This window comes from Dicentrarchus labrax, unplaced genomic scaffold, assembly GCF_905237075.1.
Source record: "Dicentrarchus labrax unplaced genomic scaffold, dlabrax2021, whole genome shotgun sequence".
NCBI classification, from domain to species: Eukaryota; Metazoa; Chordata; class Actinopteri; family Moronidae; genus Dicentrarchus; species Dicentrarchus labrax.
The window spans coordinates 5,095,987-5,115,688 of NW_026136716.1; the positions used below are offsets into that span (position 1 = coordinate 5,095,987).

Consider the following 19,702-nt stretch of genomic DNA (forward strand, 5'->3'; position numbering starts at 1 on the left):
TGTTACTGGGTCAGGGGGTCACTTGCACATCTCATTACACATCATACACAAACCTGACGACTTGTGCATACAAAGGAAATCTGATTTATAGAGAATTTCCTGTAAATTTAAGGTTAAATTACAAAATTCTATGCACCTGTTTCTCTTATTTTATCTGCCCCGTAAACAGACGTGCATCCTTTCCCAGAATCGATGAATTGAGTAATAACCTTGTGGCTGGAAACACTTAGAAGCGTCCAGCAGAGATGCTGCATTGTGCACCACCGTACAAAGGCTTCCTTTCATGTCTCGGTGCGTCACGGGCCGGTCCATGTCAAATAGATTCTACTTGGCATCCATCGTCAAGATCTTCTGACCATCGGGTTCGAGGCAAGCAAAACAAGGCTGCAAGAAATCAATTTCATATTCAACATCTGAGCGTCATGAGGTAGCACGGCATACTCGAGGATGTCTGGAAATTAACTGCAGCTGTAAAGACTGCTGTATTATATGAGTAAAACAACTCTGATGTCCCGTCTGGGATGATCCCGCAATGCTACTTTTCTGCCTTCCATCACATTTCCAGAGGCTTTGTGCAATCGGGCCCAGACGTCAGTTAAACTAAAAGGGAATTAACTAAATTTTTCTTTGGAGATCGTCCAAACTTGATTTCAGGAATTCCACGTTTCATACTTACAGTTGATGTGACATTTTAATAAAGCCACATGCGTGGTGCGAAGACACTAGCAGGAGCTCTTTTGAGACAAATAAGATTAAGTCCCAGTTTGTCCTTCCTCCTCCTGCTCGCAGGATACTGAACTGTGCCTGTTACAGGATTGATTTAATTTTAATTTGCATAAAATTAAATCAAACAGCAGTGAGTAAAAGGTCACAGAGAAGATATGAGGTGTGTTTTTAATGGGTTGGTTTATTTTAGCTTCCTACCTTGACAGGAAATACATGATTCAGACACCTAAACTCATTCATTCCAATTGCAGGTGCTCTGCAAAGCAGAGAAAAGTGACTTGGGGAACACTGTTACCTGGCAGCCACTGTTCTACAATAGAACTGAGCAGTGTATGGCGTTGGGAAAACACACAAGTCCTGAGCTTACACAACAGCCCTGCAGAGATCAAAAATCCATACTGTGCTAATTCTATAAGAGGAAAGCAGGAAAAAAAAGAGGGAGAGAAAGAGCGAATGGAGGAACAAGGGATGGAGGAAGACGGAGACAGGAAGGAGGGGGCCGGGTTGGCAGCGCTCCCCAGCATGCCTGCTGTGTGTGAGAAAGCAGCTGTGGCCTACTGAGGATTACATAACATACTGAGACACATACGCACCAGCGTGCACGTACGCAGACATGGACACAGCAGCGTATGGATGAATATAGATATTTACAGTTTTCAGATTCTCTGCTTTATCTTTCTTTGTTTCTTCTTCTAACTCTTCTTTCCATCCTCACCATGATTTGTATAGTGGCTGAGAGAGGGGTCACCATGCTGACCGTAAATTTAACAACCCAGTAAGGAGAAACTTTTCCCTCCGAGGCCTCAGCCAAAATACAGACGGACTCCATTTATCTGCATCCCTTCTTCTTCCCCCTGTTTCTCACCATGCCTCTGCACCCTCCTCTTTTCCGACTGTCTCTCTGCAAGTCCGCGCCGCTCCTGAGGGGGCATTCGAGCCCACCGTACTGTGAAATGCGAAACCCTGCGGTGGGGAGAATGTGTGTGCTCGGCAACTTCCTCAACCTCTACGCTCCTCGTCGCCCCCCCCCCCCCTCAGATGGAGCTTCTGCCGCCGCTGCCTGGGAAATGTGCGTGTTATGGAGTCACAAGAGCAAGACATGGATGTACTGTAAGTGCATGCATCTGAGCACGCGGGCTTGCATATGGAGGTCGCGCCGGAGTGCCCTGCTACTCCTTCCATATTTAGAAACATAGAAGCCAAGTGCAATCTGTCCACATCCACATATAGAAGCCCATAATGCACCGTGCAGCTCCATGCAGACATTTCGCTTGAGTAGGCATCAGGCACTCAGTCAATGTGTGTGTGTGTTTGTTGAACCCCTAAGGGATAATATATGTGTTGGAGGGTATAGAGTGTGTGCTGAGGTCAATGACAGACAGCCATTTGTGGTGTCCTGTTACAGCCTACCCATCAGGGTCAAGTGTGGTGGATGAGGGCACATCATCAGCAAAGCCTGAAGGCAGATGAAAAATCTATCATATAGGCCTGAATTTCAATCCAGATGTTTTGTCTTTTATATTTTAGCATCTGAATGCTCCCAAAGACACTGATAAAGGTTTGACAGTGAAGCCAAATCTGGTTTGTCTGAGCGAATGCCAGTTTACAAAAGAGCATAACTAGCGCTGGAAATTGCAGCCAAGATAACAAGCAATTTCTGTTGGTATAAAGATGCAAAATAACACATGTGCACTTTGCTTTGAGTAGAACTGGGTTCCACATATAATGAGTTCGTTATGACCAGCTCTGCTTGTTCCAAATCCAGCTCAGCCCTGCTGTTTGTTCCAACTCTGAACAACCAACTGTACAGGGATTTAGAAGCGAGACAGCACAGTTCAGTTTGGCACCATTTGGTTCAATAATGGAACAAATAGCAGCCTCAAATGTAGACCTCCAAACACTTTTCTCCTTTTCTACTCCCCACCCCCCTATAAGCGCCTGAATCATGCCTCACAGACACCAACAGGGGACACAGTCATCATTCTTGCCATTCTCAGGGAGCCATTTAGGGGCCGACTACAACGGCCGCCTATCTCGCCATCAGCCCCCATAAAAGCTTAAAATTCTAAATTGTGCCTGTAATACAGAGGGGATTGCTCAAACGGCGGGCTTCGGCTGGAGACGGAGCTTTTAAGGAGAGCCACAACTCATAATTCATGTATTCAGGAGGGTTCGGTGGCATCTTCATGTTGCTACAATGAACACAAGGATCGCTTTGCCAAGAACATCTCTGCGCTGCGAGGGGGGTTTCAAAGTGTGGGGCAAGTCATAATCCTTGTGCTCACACAGACACAGTGCAATCTTCTTATCCCAAATAATGGTTGTTTTCCAAATAGACTTCTTTGATATTTACTCCAGTGATTCATAATGGGACACAAGACTCCAAATGCTTTGAGTAAAAGCCTGCAAATTGGAAGAAAAAATGTTTTTAAACACTATGATTGCTTAAGTTTTCTGCATTTTAGTGATTTCATCCATTGTGGTCCTATTTTGAATCAGTGAATCATTGTAAAAAAAAATACAGATTTATGCTATAAAATAAATGAAATCTACACTTTTTAAGTAGAAAACCTGGCTTAAGGTAGGAGAAGAGCATCAGCTTACATCACTGCTGATGTAGATCTAGATTCTAGGAAGAAACCTGTGACATTTCATTTTTGAAAAGTCATGTTCATCTCTAAAATCAGATATCCTACATGTAAAAAAATATATTTTCACCTACAAAATAATAACAGAATACACACTATCCAGCTGCTCAATGAGGGGAGATATGCAAAACTAGATCCTCTGCATTTAAGAGGCAGTGACTGTTAAACTTCAGGATGATTTTCTTTAATTCCAAAATGGACGTTGTCTCAGGGAGAATAAGCCGCAGACAGTCAAAGAAAACTGACATCTCCAGTCTCCACAGATAAGAGCTTTCCTTTGCCTGCACAAGCATCTCTCTCTCTCTCTCTCTCTCTCTTTCACTCTCTCTCTCTCTTCCATTTGCATTAGTTATTGATTTTGATATGCAGGCTGTGGGTGAGAAACGGGGGAGAGACATGCACTGCATATGGTACGCGAAGGCCCTGCAATTTAAAATCCACTGACAGTGAAAGCAGGGAGTTGGAGACTTGTTATGAAAAGATGCGTCGGTGGCTAACAGTAGGATGCCAATTAGGCTGCTTGGCCACAACGAATGGATCCGCCGGTCACGCACCGGTTTCTCTCCCCCCGCCCGTCCTCACTCCCTCCCTCCCCTCTTACGCATGGAGCAGAGAAGTGGGGAAAAGCTGGAGCTCCTATTGCATGAACAATACCGGCATCAAATTTCCATGCAATGATTTTTTTTTTTTTTTTTTTTTTTGCCTGGTCAGTCAAGTGCAGCATGGAAAGCATCCTCACCAGCAGCAGCAATGCAGGTGGGCCATGGCTGCTTGGCCCTTATTTGGGCTTAGATACAGAGGAAGAAGGGTTGTTTAGTAAACGATGATGCTCTTAGGCATGAAGGGTGCAACTAAATTGAGATTGTGAAATTAAAAAAAAAGGGAGATTAGGCTGAAAAAAGCCATATTGATTGAAAAAAAGCAAGTATCAGTAACATATTTGACAGTTTAAATGCCTGGAAGATGCACAGAGCGAAACACACACACACACACACACACACACACACACACACACAGATGTATAGTGAAACACTTCCCACTATAGAATTTTAGGCTGATATAAACAGAAAAGATATGGTGTGAAGAATATAAGAGCAGTAATGGCCGTGTAAAGTGCCGGTGCGTCTCCACCCCCCCATCGCATCTATCACCATGTGGCCGCGTGGATCCCTGCGCTTATCTCTCCATATTCATCCACTGAACTTGGATGGTAATGTGTATGTGTGTGTGTGTGTGTGTGTGTGTGTGTGTGTGTGTGGAGGGGGGAGGGCGCAAGCGAACATGCAGATGACAGGTATTCCTATTCCTTTCCTTTTGCAATGCCCTCGCACATTTTTTTTTTTCCACCACTGCATTTAAAGATGGTACAAAGCCAGACATGTTAGGAAATCTATTATGAATAAGAGAGGGGACTTCTCTCCATGCGGAGGGGGTTCACAACTCAGTAATCTGAGGGATGCAGATGTATTATTCACGACCAATTCAGTCCCTATTATGAGATCTGGATCTTCATCTTCCCAAATCGCATTTGACAGCTTTATTACGCGCCGGCGTGCGTTCGGATCTTATCCACTTTGCCATCTCTCGGAAAAATTGTCAGATATATGAGTGATATAAAGCATTTCATCCCCGAACTACACACATCCGCGCTTCGGGGGAAAAGTTGTCGGCTGCATTTCGAGCGCATGTGAACCCAAATCAGCGTGAGTGTGTGTGTGTGTGTGTGTGTGTGTGTGGTTAAAGCTCTGTCATGAAGGATGCCCGCCGGCTACAATGTAAAGTTGAGACATTACCTGCTGCCAGTTTTCCTCCAGCGAGGGCATGGCAGAGAAGTAGCCGGTGTCGTGAACGAGTTGAAGTTCCTGAAAGATACTGTGGTTCGCCAAGACATCCATGCTGACGCTCGGTGATGGAAAAACAAGAACGATCCACAAGAAATATGCCTCCTTTCTTGGCTGTGTCAGACCTCTACATCCACTTCTTTCATATTAGTCCATAAGAGGAGATTAATTGCTCAGTGTGGCGGCTGGAAATGTGGCGATTAGGGTCCCTGTACCTGCGCGCATTATCGGACTCGGTGCGTAAAAGAGACTGGAGGTGATGGAGGCTCCATGCGTATCCGTGTTGCCAAACTAGACACTGATAGGGGAGCCAGAGGAGGGGAGGGGCTTGGTAAACGAAGGGGCGTAGTTTAGTTTGTCAATCAACTCCTCGGCTCGTCCGTTTAAGGCGAGTGGGCGGTTGAGGAGTTATTTGAGCGGCGACTGAGCGTGGAGAGGCGGGGTTAGGCAGATTCAGCGGGAGGGATTGGCTCCGGTGCCACGTCACTCATGCCAAATATGGGCTCGATAGGTGAGCTATTTATGGATGGGTATATTAGATTTGGAAGAAGGTCTAAAAGGCTAGTCTGAGAGGAGAAGCCGTGGTGTAAACATCATGTGCTCACAAACAGGAGCAGGAAACAGTAGTATATATTGTTCCTCAGTGTAAATATTTAATTATAATGAGATGATGGATGAGGCACTGGACTGGAAAGAGACTCACAGTATGCTTTTAGTAAAGTTATCATACCTTATTATGTTTAAATCTCCTGTAGTATCACCATAATGCTGCTGCAGTGTTCCTATAGAGGCTGTATTATTACACATGGTGCGTATACTGTCTATAATGAAGATTTAATGTGTTTATTATATATTTGTAATCACAGCGACACTAAAATCCAATAAAGACTTCCTCACAAGTTGCTCACCGAGGTTAAAAGTTATATAAAATGTTCATCATAGAGAGGCAACAAGAGGCTTATTATAATAACCCACATTGATCAAAAATCAGCCTCTGCACTTCTTTTCTGCGGCTCATGCGCTGTAAGCATGGAGAGGGGTGAAAAAAAGTCCACCGCGTGTGTGTGGAATGATAAATAAGTAGCTGTATCTTCCTCGATACGTCTTGTTTGGTGGTGTGAGTAATGCCACTTATTCGCTTGCCCCTTGTAAGCCATCGAAATTGTACACTTCCACACAGGCTCAATAGTATTCTCTCTCTGTCTCACACGCACACACACACACACACACACACACACACAGTGTTGTAGAGGTCTGTAATCTCATTACAGTGCTGGGGGAAGGCTGGCCGAGGGCCCCGGCTACGCAATTTACACATGGCATTTTGGGAGGGAGAGCTCAGCTCAGACAGACGTTGAAGCTTCCCGCTGACATTTATCCATTTGACACAACTCACTCTTTTCCTGCTTCTTGCTCCTTGCTCCTCACATATGCCCCTTTTTATTTCTCATATTTCTTCTCTTTCCGCCACTCTCCATCCATCTCTCACTTCTTCCCCATAATCCTGTGCCGCACTCTGTATCTTGCTATCAGTGTTCAGCAGGAGTGGGCGGGATACAGAGGGAAAACACATGACAGACATAAATGCGAACATGAACGGTGGCCATGTGCGAGGCAGAGGTCAGTCAACTGCCACAAAAACAGGAGGAAAGCAACAATCGAGCACGGCTGTGTCCTGTTTATCTGATCGCCACATGGCTGCCTGAGGTGTAAAATATTTAACAGATAAATCCTGTTATTTTAATGCATTGTTTATGTGGTTCTTTGGATGAGGTCCAACTTGTGTGTGAACTAAAACCAGTTCAGAAACACTGTTTAATAAAATTAGTCCATAATGAGACAAAGTCACTTTTTGGAAGCAGTGGCTGATTTGTGTCTATGAGCTGAGCTTTCAAAGAACCATGAATACCAAAACCAAAATACCAGGAATTTTAACACTGAACCCAAAGCTGGCTGCATGCACAAGGATATCCTACAGCTCTGGGATTGGACTGATGCTCAATATGGAACGAAAACAAAGAGTTAAACAGCAAAAGCTAAATGTTATCTCCCTACACGATTGTCTAAATGCTCTTTCAAAACCTCCCCCACAATGCCAGGAATATCATTCTGGCAAAGAAATATGAAATGCCTTTAATTAAATCATGTGTTTGGCCTAAAACAGTGAAAACTGAAGAATCTTTAGAATCTTTAAAACTCGCCATGTCTCATTTGTCTTTATGTGTAGGATGTAAGCTCCTCCATGGGTTGTTAACACTCACTGAGGGCTATGGATATAGGATTATGCAGAGTCTGTTGTTTCACCCCATTATTGTTGGAGGGAAATGATTTACTGAAGTGATGAAGTTATACATTAGCATGGTCAGACATGAGCATCCTTTTTGTTTTGTTTTTAAAGTGAAAAAAAACTAAATTCTTATATTTCTTAACATATAAAGCTTTATTATCTGATTCATGAATAAAGACAAATATAACCGCACAGCCTATAACTCACAGTATATGTGTTTGTAGCAGCAAAACTAAAAATTATACACCATCTAATTGAAGGAATGCTATACAAGAGATAAAATATCCACTATAAAGTATGACTACACGGCACTAAATATTATTAAGGTCACTACGAACTTTATTCCTGAGTTTACGACACTTTATATGTTCCTACGCAGCAATATTATAGGTACCTTTTTTCCCATTTTGTGCCATAATCTTCCCATTTAAATTAATATTCCCTTTTATTTTATCATCTTAAAGATCACTTGTTTCAAACAAATGCCTGAAATGTGGAAACTGCAGTGGAAAAAAATGCAGCTATCTCTTACTTGTTTCACTCTTTGAGTTGCTGAAATAGTTTGTTTTGCAGTGTACCACCCAGCTGCCATCATCGGGAATTAGCAAAACTGAAAGCCTCGTCTTAGTGCCCGTTCTCAGCAGTGCACTCCCCCACCTCCTCCTCCTCCTCGGCCCAAAGCCCATGCATATCATAGATAAAAATAAGTGCTCACCATTATCCGTGGGCACACAGCGTTATATTGTGGATGCTGACATTGCTCTTACCTGGCAGTTGGTGCTTTTACTATATTAATAATGGAGCAGGCGCCATCCATCATGGGGATATGAGGCTGCTAATCATGTCAGTTCCCTGCATATTCACTCCTTTCATCAAAAGAGGAGGAGAAGTAGTGGGAGAGAGGCAGAGGAAGACAGAGGGGAAAGGGGAAAAAGAGGCAGAGTGACGGTGAGAAGCAGAGATAAACAAAGAGAAGGGGAAATGATGGGGGGGGAGGGGAAAAGAGGGAGATGGAAGGGGACAATATCAGTGTGCTGAACACATGACAGATGCCCTTGGCCTTTTGCTGAATGGCTTCCCTGTTGGCAGGAGTTAACCAGTGTATTTAAACAGGACAAGACGAATGGGACCTCTACTCCCCCTGCTCACTGAACCAGCCCATTTCTATTCCAACTCACAGCCTTCCCCCATGTGGGCATGCTAATATGGTTAGCTGACATTGGCAGGGTTAAAACTTCATAACGGCATTTTATTGTGATGTTCACTTTACTCTAACCTTTCCTATTTGGCAAACCTGGTCGCATGAACTTCTGCTGAGCATGTGGGGAGTTTTTCAGCATTTTTTTGCGCCGCTCGAAACAAAAGTTGCTTGGTTTCCTTATCAGAATGAGAAATTCTGGGATTATTTCACCTGTTTCCAAAGCCGTTTCACTTCTTTTGAAAAGAGATATCATTCTTCTCTAACATAATATAACTGAGCTACCAGAAACAAGTCGATTTGCATTGAAAATAGCACCTGATGTTTGCAGGAACCCCCCCCCAGCTCACCTCTCTATCCATTAGTCTCCTGCAACCGAGGGGACCTTGAGTGTCGGCGCTTTGCTTTGCTTCATTTTGCCTCATTTGGTGTAATATGACATCCGTATGCCTTGATGTGTTTGAACATAACATTTGCACAAATATGGTGCAATTTCTTCTTGTTCAAATTGCTTCAGTGGAGTATTAGGGTAACCTTTATGTTTATAGAAAATAAAAATAGACAAATTTTCCTCCAACATCTGTCCCCGAACATGCCTTTTGCCCAGCCATTAGCACAGAAAAGGAAATTTGCTTGTGATTGATGGGCCCGGTTAAATAAAGATAAGATTTTGAAAACGTGGCCATATGTCTGCCGTATGCACCATCTCTTTTGGCTCAGAGCCTGGATACAGAACATCTTCAATATCCTGACGTCTTCTTCATGCTGCTCTTCCGTAGGGGGAGAGGTGGGGGAGAGGGTGGAGGTGGAGGTGGGCAACGAGTAAAGGGGGAGGAGGGGTGGATTTCAGAGCGACAGGCCGGCTGAGGAAAGCGATAATGAGCGCTCTGGGCTGTCTGGGGTGCAAACTGCTTCCCGCGTGAGATAGCTGCAAGGGAAGGGAAGGGAAGGGAAGAGAGAAGAGGGGTGGGGTGGTGGGGGGTGGTGGTGGAGAGAAAGGAGTAAAGGGTGCAGGAGAAAGTGCCCTCTCAGCTGGGTGATGTTTGATGCGGCGCTGCTGCTTCCTACGCTGGGAAAAGCGAGCGGAAACACAGCCAGTGAGGAGGCCATGAGGGGCAGCTGTTAAGTGCCAATTAGGCGATGATGAGTGGGAGACGGAAATACCCATTTGCACAAACACTCCTGCAAGCAGGCAGGGAGGAGTAGTCAAAAAGTGAAACAAATAGGGCCTAAACCCTGACAGTTTTCGCGGAGTCGCTCTCCTTCTCACCCTCTGTCTCCCCTCCTGCCTGTTAGGTAACGTCACATCAGTGTCGGCAGAAAATGTGGGTTACAATTTGCCGTTCCATTTTGTTCTGTCTCCGTCTGGCCTCTTCTGAAGGCCACTGAAAGCAACGTTTTGCAAGAGCCTGTCACATTACGCCAAAGAACAATGCCCCGTGTCAGGCGTCCAATTAGTGAGCGAATTCACTCACGTATTTAGTCCATGACACAGAAAATGATAAGGTAGGATGATGGAGCTACTATGCTTTTTTTTTCCCAGTCATAGATTAGCTTTTCAAAGGAATCAAATTCAGTCATTGTCAGTGTGTTCATGTTTGTGTGCATCTGTTAGTGTCTGTGTATCTTTGCATGTGGGTGTACAGCCCCATCTATACCTGGGACATAGTGTTTGTGTTAGGACTCCTACAGGGTCAGGGAGAACTGGGAGTTAAATGAGACCAGATGCAGAAAATGAGTAGAAGTCGGATTATTCAGTTTGCCTGAATCTTTTATTGGCAGTATCTGAGGCTTAAATTGGATATCAAGGAGACCCCATACCAAGCCAAAATGAGAAACAAACCAAAACGGCTGAGGAAAATACAGAATATGAATGCCTATAAATGCCTATACTTTTAGTTAGTTGACATGAATTAATTACTTAATGATGCATTTAATGTGTTTTTGAAACACTGTCATTTTTTATTGCGCTGATACACTTTGAGAAGATACAAAATAAAGAAAAACTTGCTCCCCTGAAGAGTATTCTGGAGAATTCAAGCAGCAAAAATGGTAAGAACAAATCAACAATAGCCAAAACAAGCACTATGTTATTGAAATGCATATGGAAACAGCAGACATCAGAGCTACACAATAATTCTGCACAAAATTCCTGAAACAACTAGACATCCATGTGTAGCACTTGGTGTGTGAGGATGTGTTTCTGGCTGTGACTTGGCAAAAAGCAGGAGCCGTGAGGTCTTCCATAGGGAGCTATGGCAATGGTAGCTATAGCGAAAGCCTTGTTTGCAGCAAAAGATGACACTTCACATCATCTCAATTCAGGACCTACAGGTGCACACACTGTCCTTGAGTCATAGAAACACATGATGCCGCATGATGATTCTATCCTTTCTTCAAATGAAACTGTACTACAGTCCAAAATTACAGTGACAGATGCACAATGGCATCAAATGTAAAAAGTGCCATTCGTCATCAGGGTCACCGACAATGAATGAGTCTTTTCATGTCCGAGCTCCCAGTCAATCTTGTTTCTATGCACGCCGCACATCTGAGGCCTCAGTAATTTCCCCCGGCTGCCGCCTCAGATCAGCCTGCGCCATACTGTGTTTTGTATATTCATGTGTGTACCTTCCTATCTTAATCCTAGCTATTACTCGCATGGCTGGCCATGTCAAGGGGAGATTTGCTCACTCACAGTGAATGGGCCAATATTGACAGCACGCCCACCGCATCAGCGATCAGTGTAAGGGCTTAGCGCGCACTAGATTCACAGGTTTGAAGCTGAATTCAATGAGGAGGGTGGTGTGTTGGAAAACAATCCTCACAGGGAATCTATGCAAATACTAAATGTTACTCTTAGCCTGTCAGGAGTGATAACTGAACAGTGGGTGCTGTTAACGTATGTGATGGGCTGTCAATGTCCTACTGCTTTAAATGGTGACACATTTTATTGCATTTCCTGTATTTGTCATTTCACGGGTTGCCAAAGTCTTTTGGCTCAACATGGACCTAAATCCGTCATGCCTAGATACAAAGCTAATATCACGTTTTCCTTTTTTTTTTTTTTTTTTTTTTTGGGAACACCTGTGTTGTTTTGAAAAGTTGCTAATAAAAGCAAAAAGGAGCTTTGATTTCAGTGTGCAGGTGCTTTTCCATAGTATTCTCATTGATTGTTCCGATGTCCAGCACCTGGTTTTGTGGATGTGCACATGGCTACTCGAGCCTAGCGATGCATGATGTCCCAGAATTGGCTCAAGTATGATAGTCTGAGTCCAAGTCCTGAAACCGGCCCAAAGCTGACCCAAGTTCTGCAAACTGGAGCTGATTGTCAGAAAAATCCATCCAGAAATCCCCCTCCCTTAAATATTCAGGCATATATGGGCCAGAAAATGGCTTGATTCTTCTATGGGGGATGTTTTCTGAATGTCGACGCTCTAAATGATTGATAACATTTGCAATAGATCTGTAGCTTAGTGCTTCATCACGTCTTGACCACTGCACTTCAATAAAGCCCACTTCAGTTAAGCTGCAGTCCATACTGACCAGCCCTGGCAGCTGGTCGGTGTCAACTAGGGTTAGGTCACTTGAAGGGGAAGCAGGGTCAACTACCCTTTACATGCAAGAGCTGGGTTTCCATGTACCCATAATCCACTCTGAAGTGTCCTTGAGCAAGACAAACCCTTCCTGGTTGCTGCTCTATAGCTGACCCCTGTGACCCAGTAGAAATGAACATCTCATTCCCCAGTAAATGGATTTTTGTCCTGATGTTATTCAGTTCTGTTTGAGTTCAGTTCAGTTCATCCAAGTTCATTTTAAGTCAGTTTACTTTTCCTTTTTCTCTACAGTTCAGCTCAATTCAATAAGGTAGAAGAAAACTCTCGCTGTCGTTTATCAAGCACTGCAGCAGTGTCTGGAGCAGCAGCTGGCCCAAACCCCAACTGATCTCTGCCATATAGAGGTCAAAAGTTGACAAGAGTCTGACTCCCCTTTCATCCCACAAACCGGGAGCTTCTCGGTACATTTTCCAGAGGCATGTCACCACTTCAAAGGTGTTAGCGAAATGATTTGCAGACGAAAGCCACGCCGCTTCTCTCTCTTGGCTGGTTCACAGTTGTCGCTGTCGCACTTTGTTTTGCTTAAATGGAATGATTGAGTCCTGGCTCTGTGATGCCTTTTCAAGGAAAACCAGCCTCACATCATTAGCGGTGACATTAGCAGGTGACAGCAGCAGCCACAGAGCCACCGATGCACTGAGGTTCAAAGCGCCGTAGCTGCGTAAACAGATGAGAAGAAATAAAGTCAGACAGAGAGAGAGAAAGAAAGCCGAGAGTAAAGTAACAGTCGGCTCAGAGATGATCATATATGTCCAGATTTGTGTTCCAAAATATATCAACCACTAAAAATGTGGCAATTTTTCTCACACAGTGACAGCAGTGTTTAATTTTGTAATCAAAGCTCTTTAGCCTTACAGCTTTTTTACTTAAAACTGACAAAAGAGCATTATATATTTACCCCTGTTTTGTAATACACTATTTTAAACTTCTGGATGTAATGATCAATACTGTATAAAAAGCCATGCAGGGTTGCATTTCCTCTGTACTTCTCCAGTCTCCCCAGTGCAGAGGCCCTGTAGTCAGATACTTTAAATTCCCTTAAGACTATCGATTCAGGCTGCAGGTCGCAGAGTCCGGCGCTTCCACAACAGAGAATACTGACCTTAAGTCAGGCAGTAAAGGAAAGCAAATTCTGCGAAGTTGGACCATGAAGTGCTGTAAATAGTCACATTTATAGCTGAAATGTGATGTGGTAATTAGATTTGCTGCAGAAGAACATGAAGGACAGGGAGTGGGTGTAGCCTTATGATAGTCATATGATAGTGAGGTTGTATCTGAATAATAACCCTTTGGCTGTTTGCAGTGGTGAATACTGCGTCTTTTGTGTGATGTAGCAAAGAGGGGGCAAATTGTACGTTTGGGTGTTTACTGCTAAAAACAACTCTTTGCAGACGAATGAAGAAAATGATGTTATTCTCCAACAAGACGGACGCAATGAGCCCCAAATGGGTGACACTTGTTGGTGATGTTTAGCAGGTCAAGGCCCATTCTTATAACGTCATGGACTCATTTCATTACAACACCTTTCATCCTATCCATCCCATGACGCTTACACGGATGCAATGGATTCGTCATGGGGTTTTGGGTTGATCCAGCATCGCCGCACAAACAGTAAACAAACTCCTTGTTCTAAGAGCGGGGCGTCTATTTATTTAGCTGAACAGCGCTCCCCATTAGTGTTTCAATTGCTGTCGGAAATAGAGGCAGTCCACATTAACAACCTCGTCCTCTGTGCATAATGCTCTCGGCGTCAGCGTGCCTTGTCATTACGACCATTTCTGCTCCATTATTTCAACACCAAATCCCCCTTTTCGATTCGCCACCCCCCTCCCGTTTGCCTCAGTACAGTGGGGCTCGCACTTCAAACTGCTCTAAAATGAGCTTGCTTTGCTGGGCCGGCAGCTAGCCAGACCAATCATCCATCTGCAATAATAGAAATCTTCTGGCTGATGATAGACTGAGGCAATCACTGGGCAGGCTGAGTGGGCTCTTCAGTCTGGCCTCTCCACCCCTGCTGCTGGTTGATAGCAGGGGGAGGCTGGCACTGGTATCTGGTAGGTAGGCCTCTGAGCGCCCTGGCTGGCTGGCAGACTGGATGGATACACATGGAGGGTAAAGGGAAGGGGAGGAAAAAACAATCATTTAAAAAAAACAGAAAGAAATATTCAAGCCTGGGCAGATGGAGCACCATATGTTTATCACTTAAAGTAACAGTTTGTTTCCGGGAGAGCTTTCGTGTTTTCCCACCTGTGTGACAATTTTATTTCTCTTTTTAATAATTTAAGCAGATTTACCTAACATATATGGTTTAACAGAACTACACATATAAATAATATCTTCTGATCCCATGCAGCTCAGTAGCATGCATCCAGGGGTAGTGAGCTGAACTGACTGGCAAGCTCATGGCTCCGAACAGGAACTATTGGGAAGAGAAGTATCCCTTTTCCACCAAAAAGTCGGTTCAGGATTCGACTGTGGGTGTAAAAAGAGACACACAGCACCAGACAGTGATGATGCATGTCAAGAAAATATTCAACAAGTACAAAATCATTTAACCCCGAGCGTTAGAGAAGCTAAAGTTTTTGAGTTATTTTTCTGTTGGAGCACTGTATGAGCTTGACCTAGACCCAACAGCAAACAAACTTTTTCAAGTTTATCCCGGCCTGAAGTCAATATTTTAACATCAAAACTCTTCCCCACTTTCCATTGCTCACCCTTTATATTCCTTTCTTTCTACCCCTAAACCTGTTTTTCTCATAGCTTGCTGGAATAATTTATCGTAGTGAAAGTCTGTAGAAAAGTAGCAATGAAGCTCTTACCAACCATTAGTTAGCCAGCCCTCAGGTGCACAAACAAAATCTGTAAACCTCTCTTGTAATATATTGTATTTTCAGCCTTTCAGCTCAGATTTGTCAAGTCCATAGTCTTAAAGTCTCTACTTTCCATACAGCGTATTTTCAAACTGTTACGCAAAAAAGTAAAGACATTGAAAGCCATCCACGACTTTGTGTCGTTCTAGAGAGGATGTAATTTACACATGAGCTAGTGCTTTGAAAATGTTTCTGCATGAAAAAAAAAAACATTTCTTTGCTGTTAATCTGCCCCCTACAAGTGTTTATTCATGACTTCTCTACTGGATGGCCATGCAGCAGGATAGTCGTCCAACAGTCATGGCTTCTTTAGATTCTACCACCCTTCTTCTCTTTCATCCGCTCATTATTTCTCTCTCAACCATCCTGCCTCCCACAGCATCTCGGCTCGCTCCACGCCCCGAGCACCGCCATCCCTCAATCATCCCAGGCTCTCCACACCTTCACTTCGACCCCGCTCCATCCCTCCATCCATTCTTTCACCTCGTTCATCAGCATGGAGAGCGTCTCATTCTGCCCAGGCTAATTGGCTCTAATTAGAGTCATTCAGCAGGGGTTAATCAAGGATGACTTGCACAGATTATGACGGGTGGGGGGAGGCATCGGAGGCAACAGACAGCCTATGTGCCACACCGGCAGGCACGTTATCTCTCCTCCCAACACAGCCTGGGGACTTGGCATAGATAAATGTGTTCAAACCTACGCCACGAAATGATGTTTTAGGACATGTGCTCCTGAAGAACATCCACCCACTCCTTCTGTAAAAAGTCTGAAAAACTTACTTGTTGAAAATGATACGTGATGCTCTACTTTTTTCATCAAATTTCAGACAATATGTTCAAATGAAGCAATTCATTTCATTACCGTCAGAGCGGCTGAAAATATGTGATTTGCATCAGTAATGTGATATTATCTCTCGCCTCCCGAATGACACCTGTTAAAGTTAAAAAAATACTTTTAAAATAAGACGTTTCTGCTCAGGTATATACTTTTGCAAATGAGATGGGGTTTGTGGAAGATGAGTTTTAAAACATCTGCTGTTGCCTCATCTGCGATTGTTTGACAGCTGGACAGTTTTCTCAGAAAATGAGATGTTCAAAATTTGAAGTTATTGGTGGCTGAGGACTCAACTTGGATCAGTAAAGATTTTTGGATAGAGGTTAAAACTAAATTTAGTTCAATCAGAAGAGAATTAATTTTTGAATTAACAAAAATATTCAATTATGTGCACAATGAAGATGAGAAATGTGAAAAGTCTTTAGTCCGATTAGACCCCTTTGTGATCTCACTGTATTTGAATGGGTTGGTGAAGCCGTGATTAGTATAGGAAACCCCCTGATGGAGTCTAGACACTGGTGGTGGTGGTGGTGGTGTGGTGGTGGTGGTGAAGGAATTGAGAGAATGCTAAAGATGTGGATGTGTTGAGGAGTGGACTGATGAGCTCAACCCGGACACTGGATATGATGAACTGGAGGTGAAAGGGGTGGTGGCATTGAAATGACAGCTGAAAGCAGCAGGGAGGAGAACAGATTTAAAGTTTAATGTGGAGCAGGTCCAAAGTACACCTTGAAATACAAGGTGCCTAAACAATGACTATTTAACTTCAAACTTCTAATGAACTGTTCACTGTTCAACCAAATTGAGCCTCGTGTCTGAGCAGGATTTGTACAAATATTCAGTAAGTAAAAGAGAGGAGTCTCAAAGTGTCATCAGGAGAGAGGAGATGTGTTGAGGTTTAACAACTAATTTGTTGCTCAGTAGCGTTAACAGTGAGATTAAATCTGTTCTTCAAGGTCTCAAGGTGTTTGTGTGTGGCACTGTGCAATATAGTCCATTACTGTACGTGAACACTGCAAGGCCCTGCACACCCACAGATGTTTTTATGTTATTCTGGCTTATTAGACCTCTGCTTAGGTGGAAGTTGGGTAGAAAAGGGATTCACAGCGAGGATATTTTGTGTACATAATGAAATGTAATATATTAAATTCTATTAAGCTGTTTTGGTCTCAGGGTCTTGGCATTGTTCATGCTGACTCACTGCCACACTGTCATGGCTTACTAGCACACTTGAATAGAACAGAGCCATCCTTAATGGTATTAGTAACACATGCTTTTCCTACTATGACAAGTCAAAATGTCTGCTGTGAAAAAGGCCTATTAGGCAAGAGCACAAGAGGCATTATTTTCTTACAGTGTATTTATAGACCAAATAATGAGTTGACTATATAGCACAAGAAGCACAAGAAGGTGTAAAATATCCCGGCCCAACAGAGCCAAAAAATACACAGGAGAATGGGTGAGAGGTCAATCAAGCTTCAGTTGTCATGATATAAACCCATTTTTAAGATTGTTTTCAAAGCTCCTGAAGAGGCTTGATTAAGATTATGTGACAAGTTAAGTGTGACATTCAGTTTTTAAAAGTCAAATTCTATTCATGTGGCCCAAAATCATAAATCACAATTTGGCCCAGGAGGCTTTACAACACCATCTGTCTTTCATTTGGGTAAAGAAAAATACATTTCAATTTTAATTGTACAGCGCCAGTTAATCAAGTTAACTAAGGACACTTTTCAAATAGAGCAGGTCTAGACAGTACTCCTTATAAGATTATTTACAGAGACCCAATAGTTCCCACCATGAGCAAGACCTTGGAGACAGTGGCAAGGAAAAACTTCCTTTTAAGAGGCAGAAACCTCGAGCAAAGGAAAGACAGGTAAGGGATGTTGAGTGTACAGAAATCACATTATATACAGATTGATATCAGTTTCTGATATATGAAGATAATAAAAAGGAAAAGAATGTGGGTAGAGGAGGACGTTGAAACAACTTCAAATGTCTCCACTAAGGAGATCTGGAAGAGGACAAGCAAAAAATCACAATATATACAGATCTTGATGACAAAAATACCAATAATGTAGATTTGTAAAACATAGGTGAAGAGTAGGATCCTGGAGGACATTGAGCAAGCTGCAAGACCGCCTCCGTGGAGACCCAGACGAGGACAAACCACACAAGCACAGGAGAGACAGCGCAGCATTCATACAGAACACGTGCAAACTACAGAGACAGGAGGGGAGAAGAGACGCTTAACTCTCCTGGGGGACAAACTGGTTAGACCCTCGACACCGTCATCCTAATTAATGCTACTGAGCAAACAGCTGACACACCTGGAGCTTATAAGCTGTTGTTACATCAACACCTTTACTTCTCCTGGTGATGGTTTAGGATGTAAGCAAATGTGCCTCAGGAGTAACTGTAATATAAACATGAAACCATCTCTTTCTTCATCGTGGAGAAAAGAACCTCAAATATGTGTGTAAAAGATAGACAGAGTATATGAAAATGCAGCTGACACACTCATTTTAACTATGCAAGAATGTTTTCATTGCAGGTCTATGAAAACACCACCTGACACGTTTCCGAGCAGCCTTCCTCACACTCTTCATATCAGTGTCGTATGCACAATGCAATATCGCAGGTCTCTTTATTGCCTTCCCCTGTTCATATATAAAGAGACCTGTGGTAATTATTTAGGAGGGCCGCACTGTACGGAAAACCCTCTGGGACTGAAAGTATTATGGCTGGGCCTCACACACACACACATACACACACACTGGCATACTGGACAGAGAGTAATGGCCCAACCCTTGGTGGTAATGGCTTCTTTTTCTGCGTGAGAGTGTGTGCGCATGGTGGCATACATGTATTCATCTAAGCATGCACCTACCAAGTCTATTTGATGTGACTAGTCCATTAGATTTTCAATGGGCTCCTACACCATAATCCTGAATACACGGAGGGTTTTTTTCTTCGATGGGCTCTTCATTGGAACTGCCCCGCAGTACAGATTGCTCCTGTCACTGTTGAAGCAGACAAATTCCCTCTCATATCCTCTGCATATGGGATGGGATTGTCTCGTTATGGCCCTGTTACATTCCCCCACGGCAACATTAGCCGCCGGCTGTAAAAAGACTATTAGGATCCAAATCATTCTGGACCGAAGACGGCGAGGCTAAGGGAAGTTAGCGAGAGGTGATGGGAGAGAGAAAAGAAAACGTAGGGAGAGATAAAGCAAGAGAGCGGTGGATTAGGTGGCGTGAGTTGAGAGAGCTTGTTGTCAGTTCAGAGACCTCCAGCATAGCTCTACAAGCACACATGAACTCTCATGTATTTATATATATATATATATATATATATATACTGCACACTCACACAATCTCAGCAGCAACATAGCCACCCTAATCCACCGCAGCCAATCAATAAGCACTTGACAGGTACTGAAATACAATATAGAGAACAGCACTAGCCTGCTGGTTCTTGTGCTCCATTTAAACTGCAGTTTGACAGTTTAGGAGGGAAGCAAGGTGTGGGGGGGAGTGTATTTGGAGATGTCTTGATTGGCCCTGACACAGATCCTATAGAGGAACTGAACATTTGGCTACACACACTGCCAACAAATATTGTTTTTTTAAAAAAAGTTATTTTTTGTTTACTGTTGAGTTTTAAGATATGGCT

The 19,702-nt window shown here is 43.4% G+C and overlaps 1 protein-coding gene and 1 long non-coding RNA gene across 2 annotated transcripts in view; both read right to left on the reverse strand.

Moving 5' to 3' along the window:
• Positions 1–5,527, reverse strand: part of klf7a (Kruppel-like factor 7a) — a 36,354-nt gene extending 30,827 nt beyond the window's left edge. Inside the window, exon 1 of the mRNA XM_051427745.1 lies at positions 5,168–5,527. Coding sequence (XP_051283705.1) covers positions 5,168–5,269 — 102 coding nt within the window. The 5' untranslated portion in view covers positions 5,270–5,527. The remainder of the gene's footprint in view (positions 1–5,167) is intronic.
• A 6,223-nt stretch (positions 5,528–11,750) lies between these two features.
• On the reverse strand, positions 11,751–19,453 carry LOC127378834 (uncharacterized). The gene is made up of 2 exons (XR_007888181.1): positions 18,915–19,453; positions 11,751–12,974 (listed from the first exon to the last, which is right to left on the reverse strand). It is a non-coding gene; the product is annotated as an uncharacterized LOC127378834 (long non-coding RNA).
• Between the last annotated feature and the right edge of the window lie 249 nt (positions 19,454–19,702).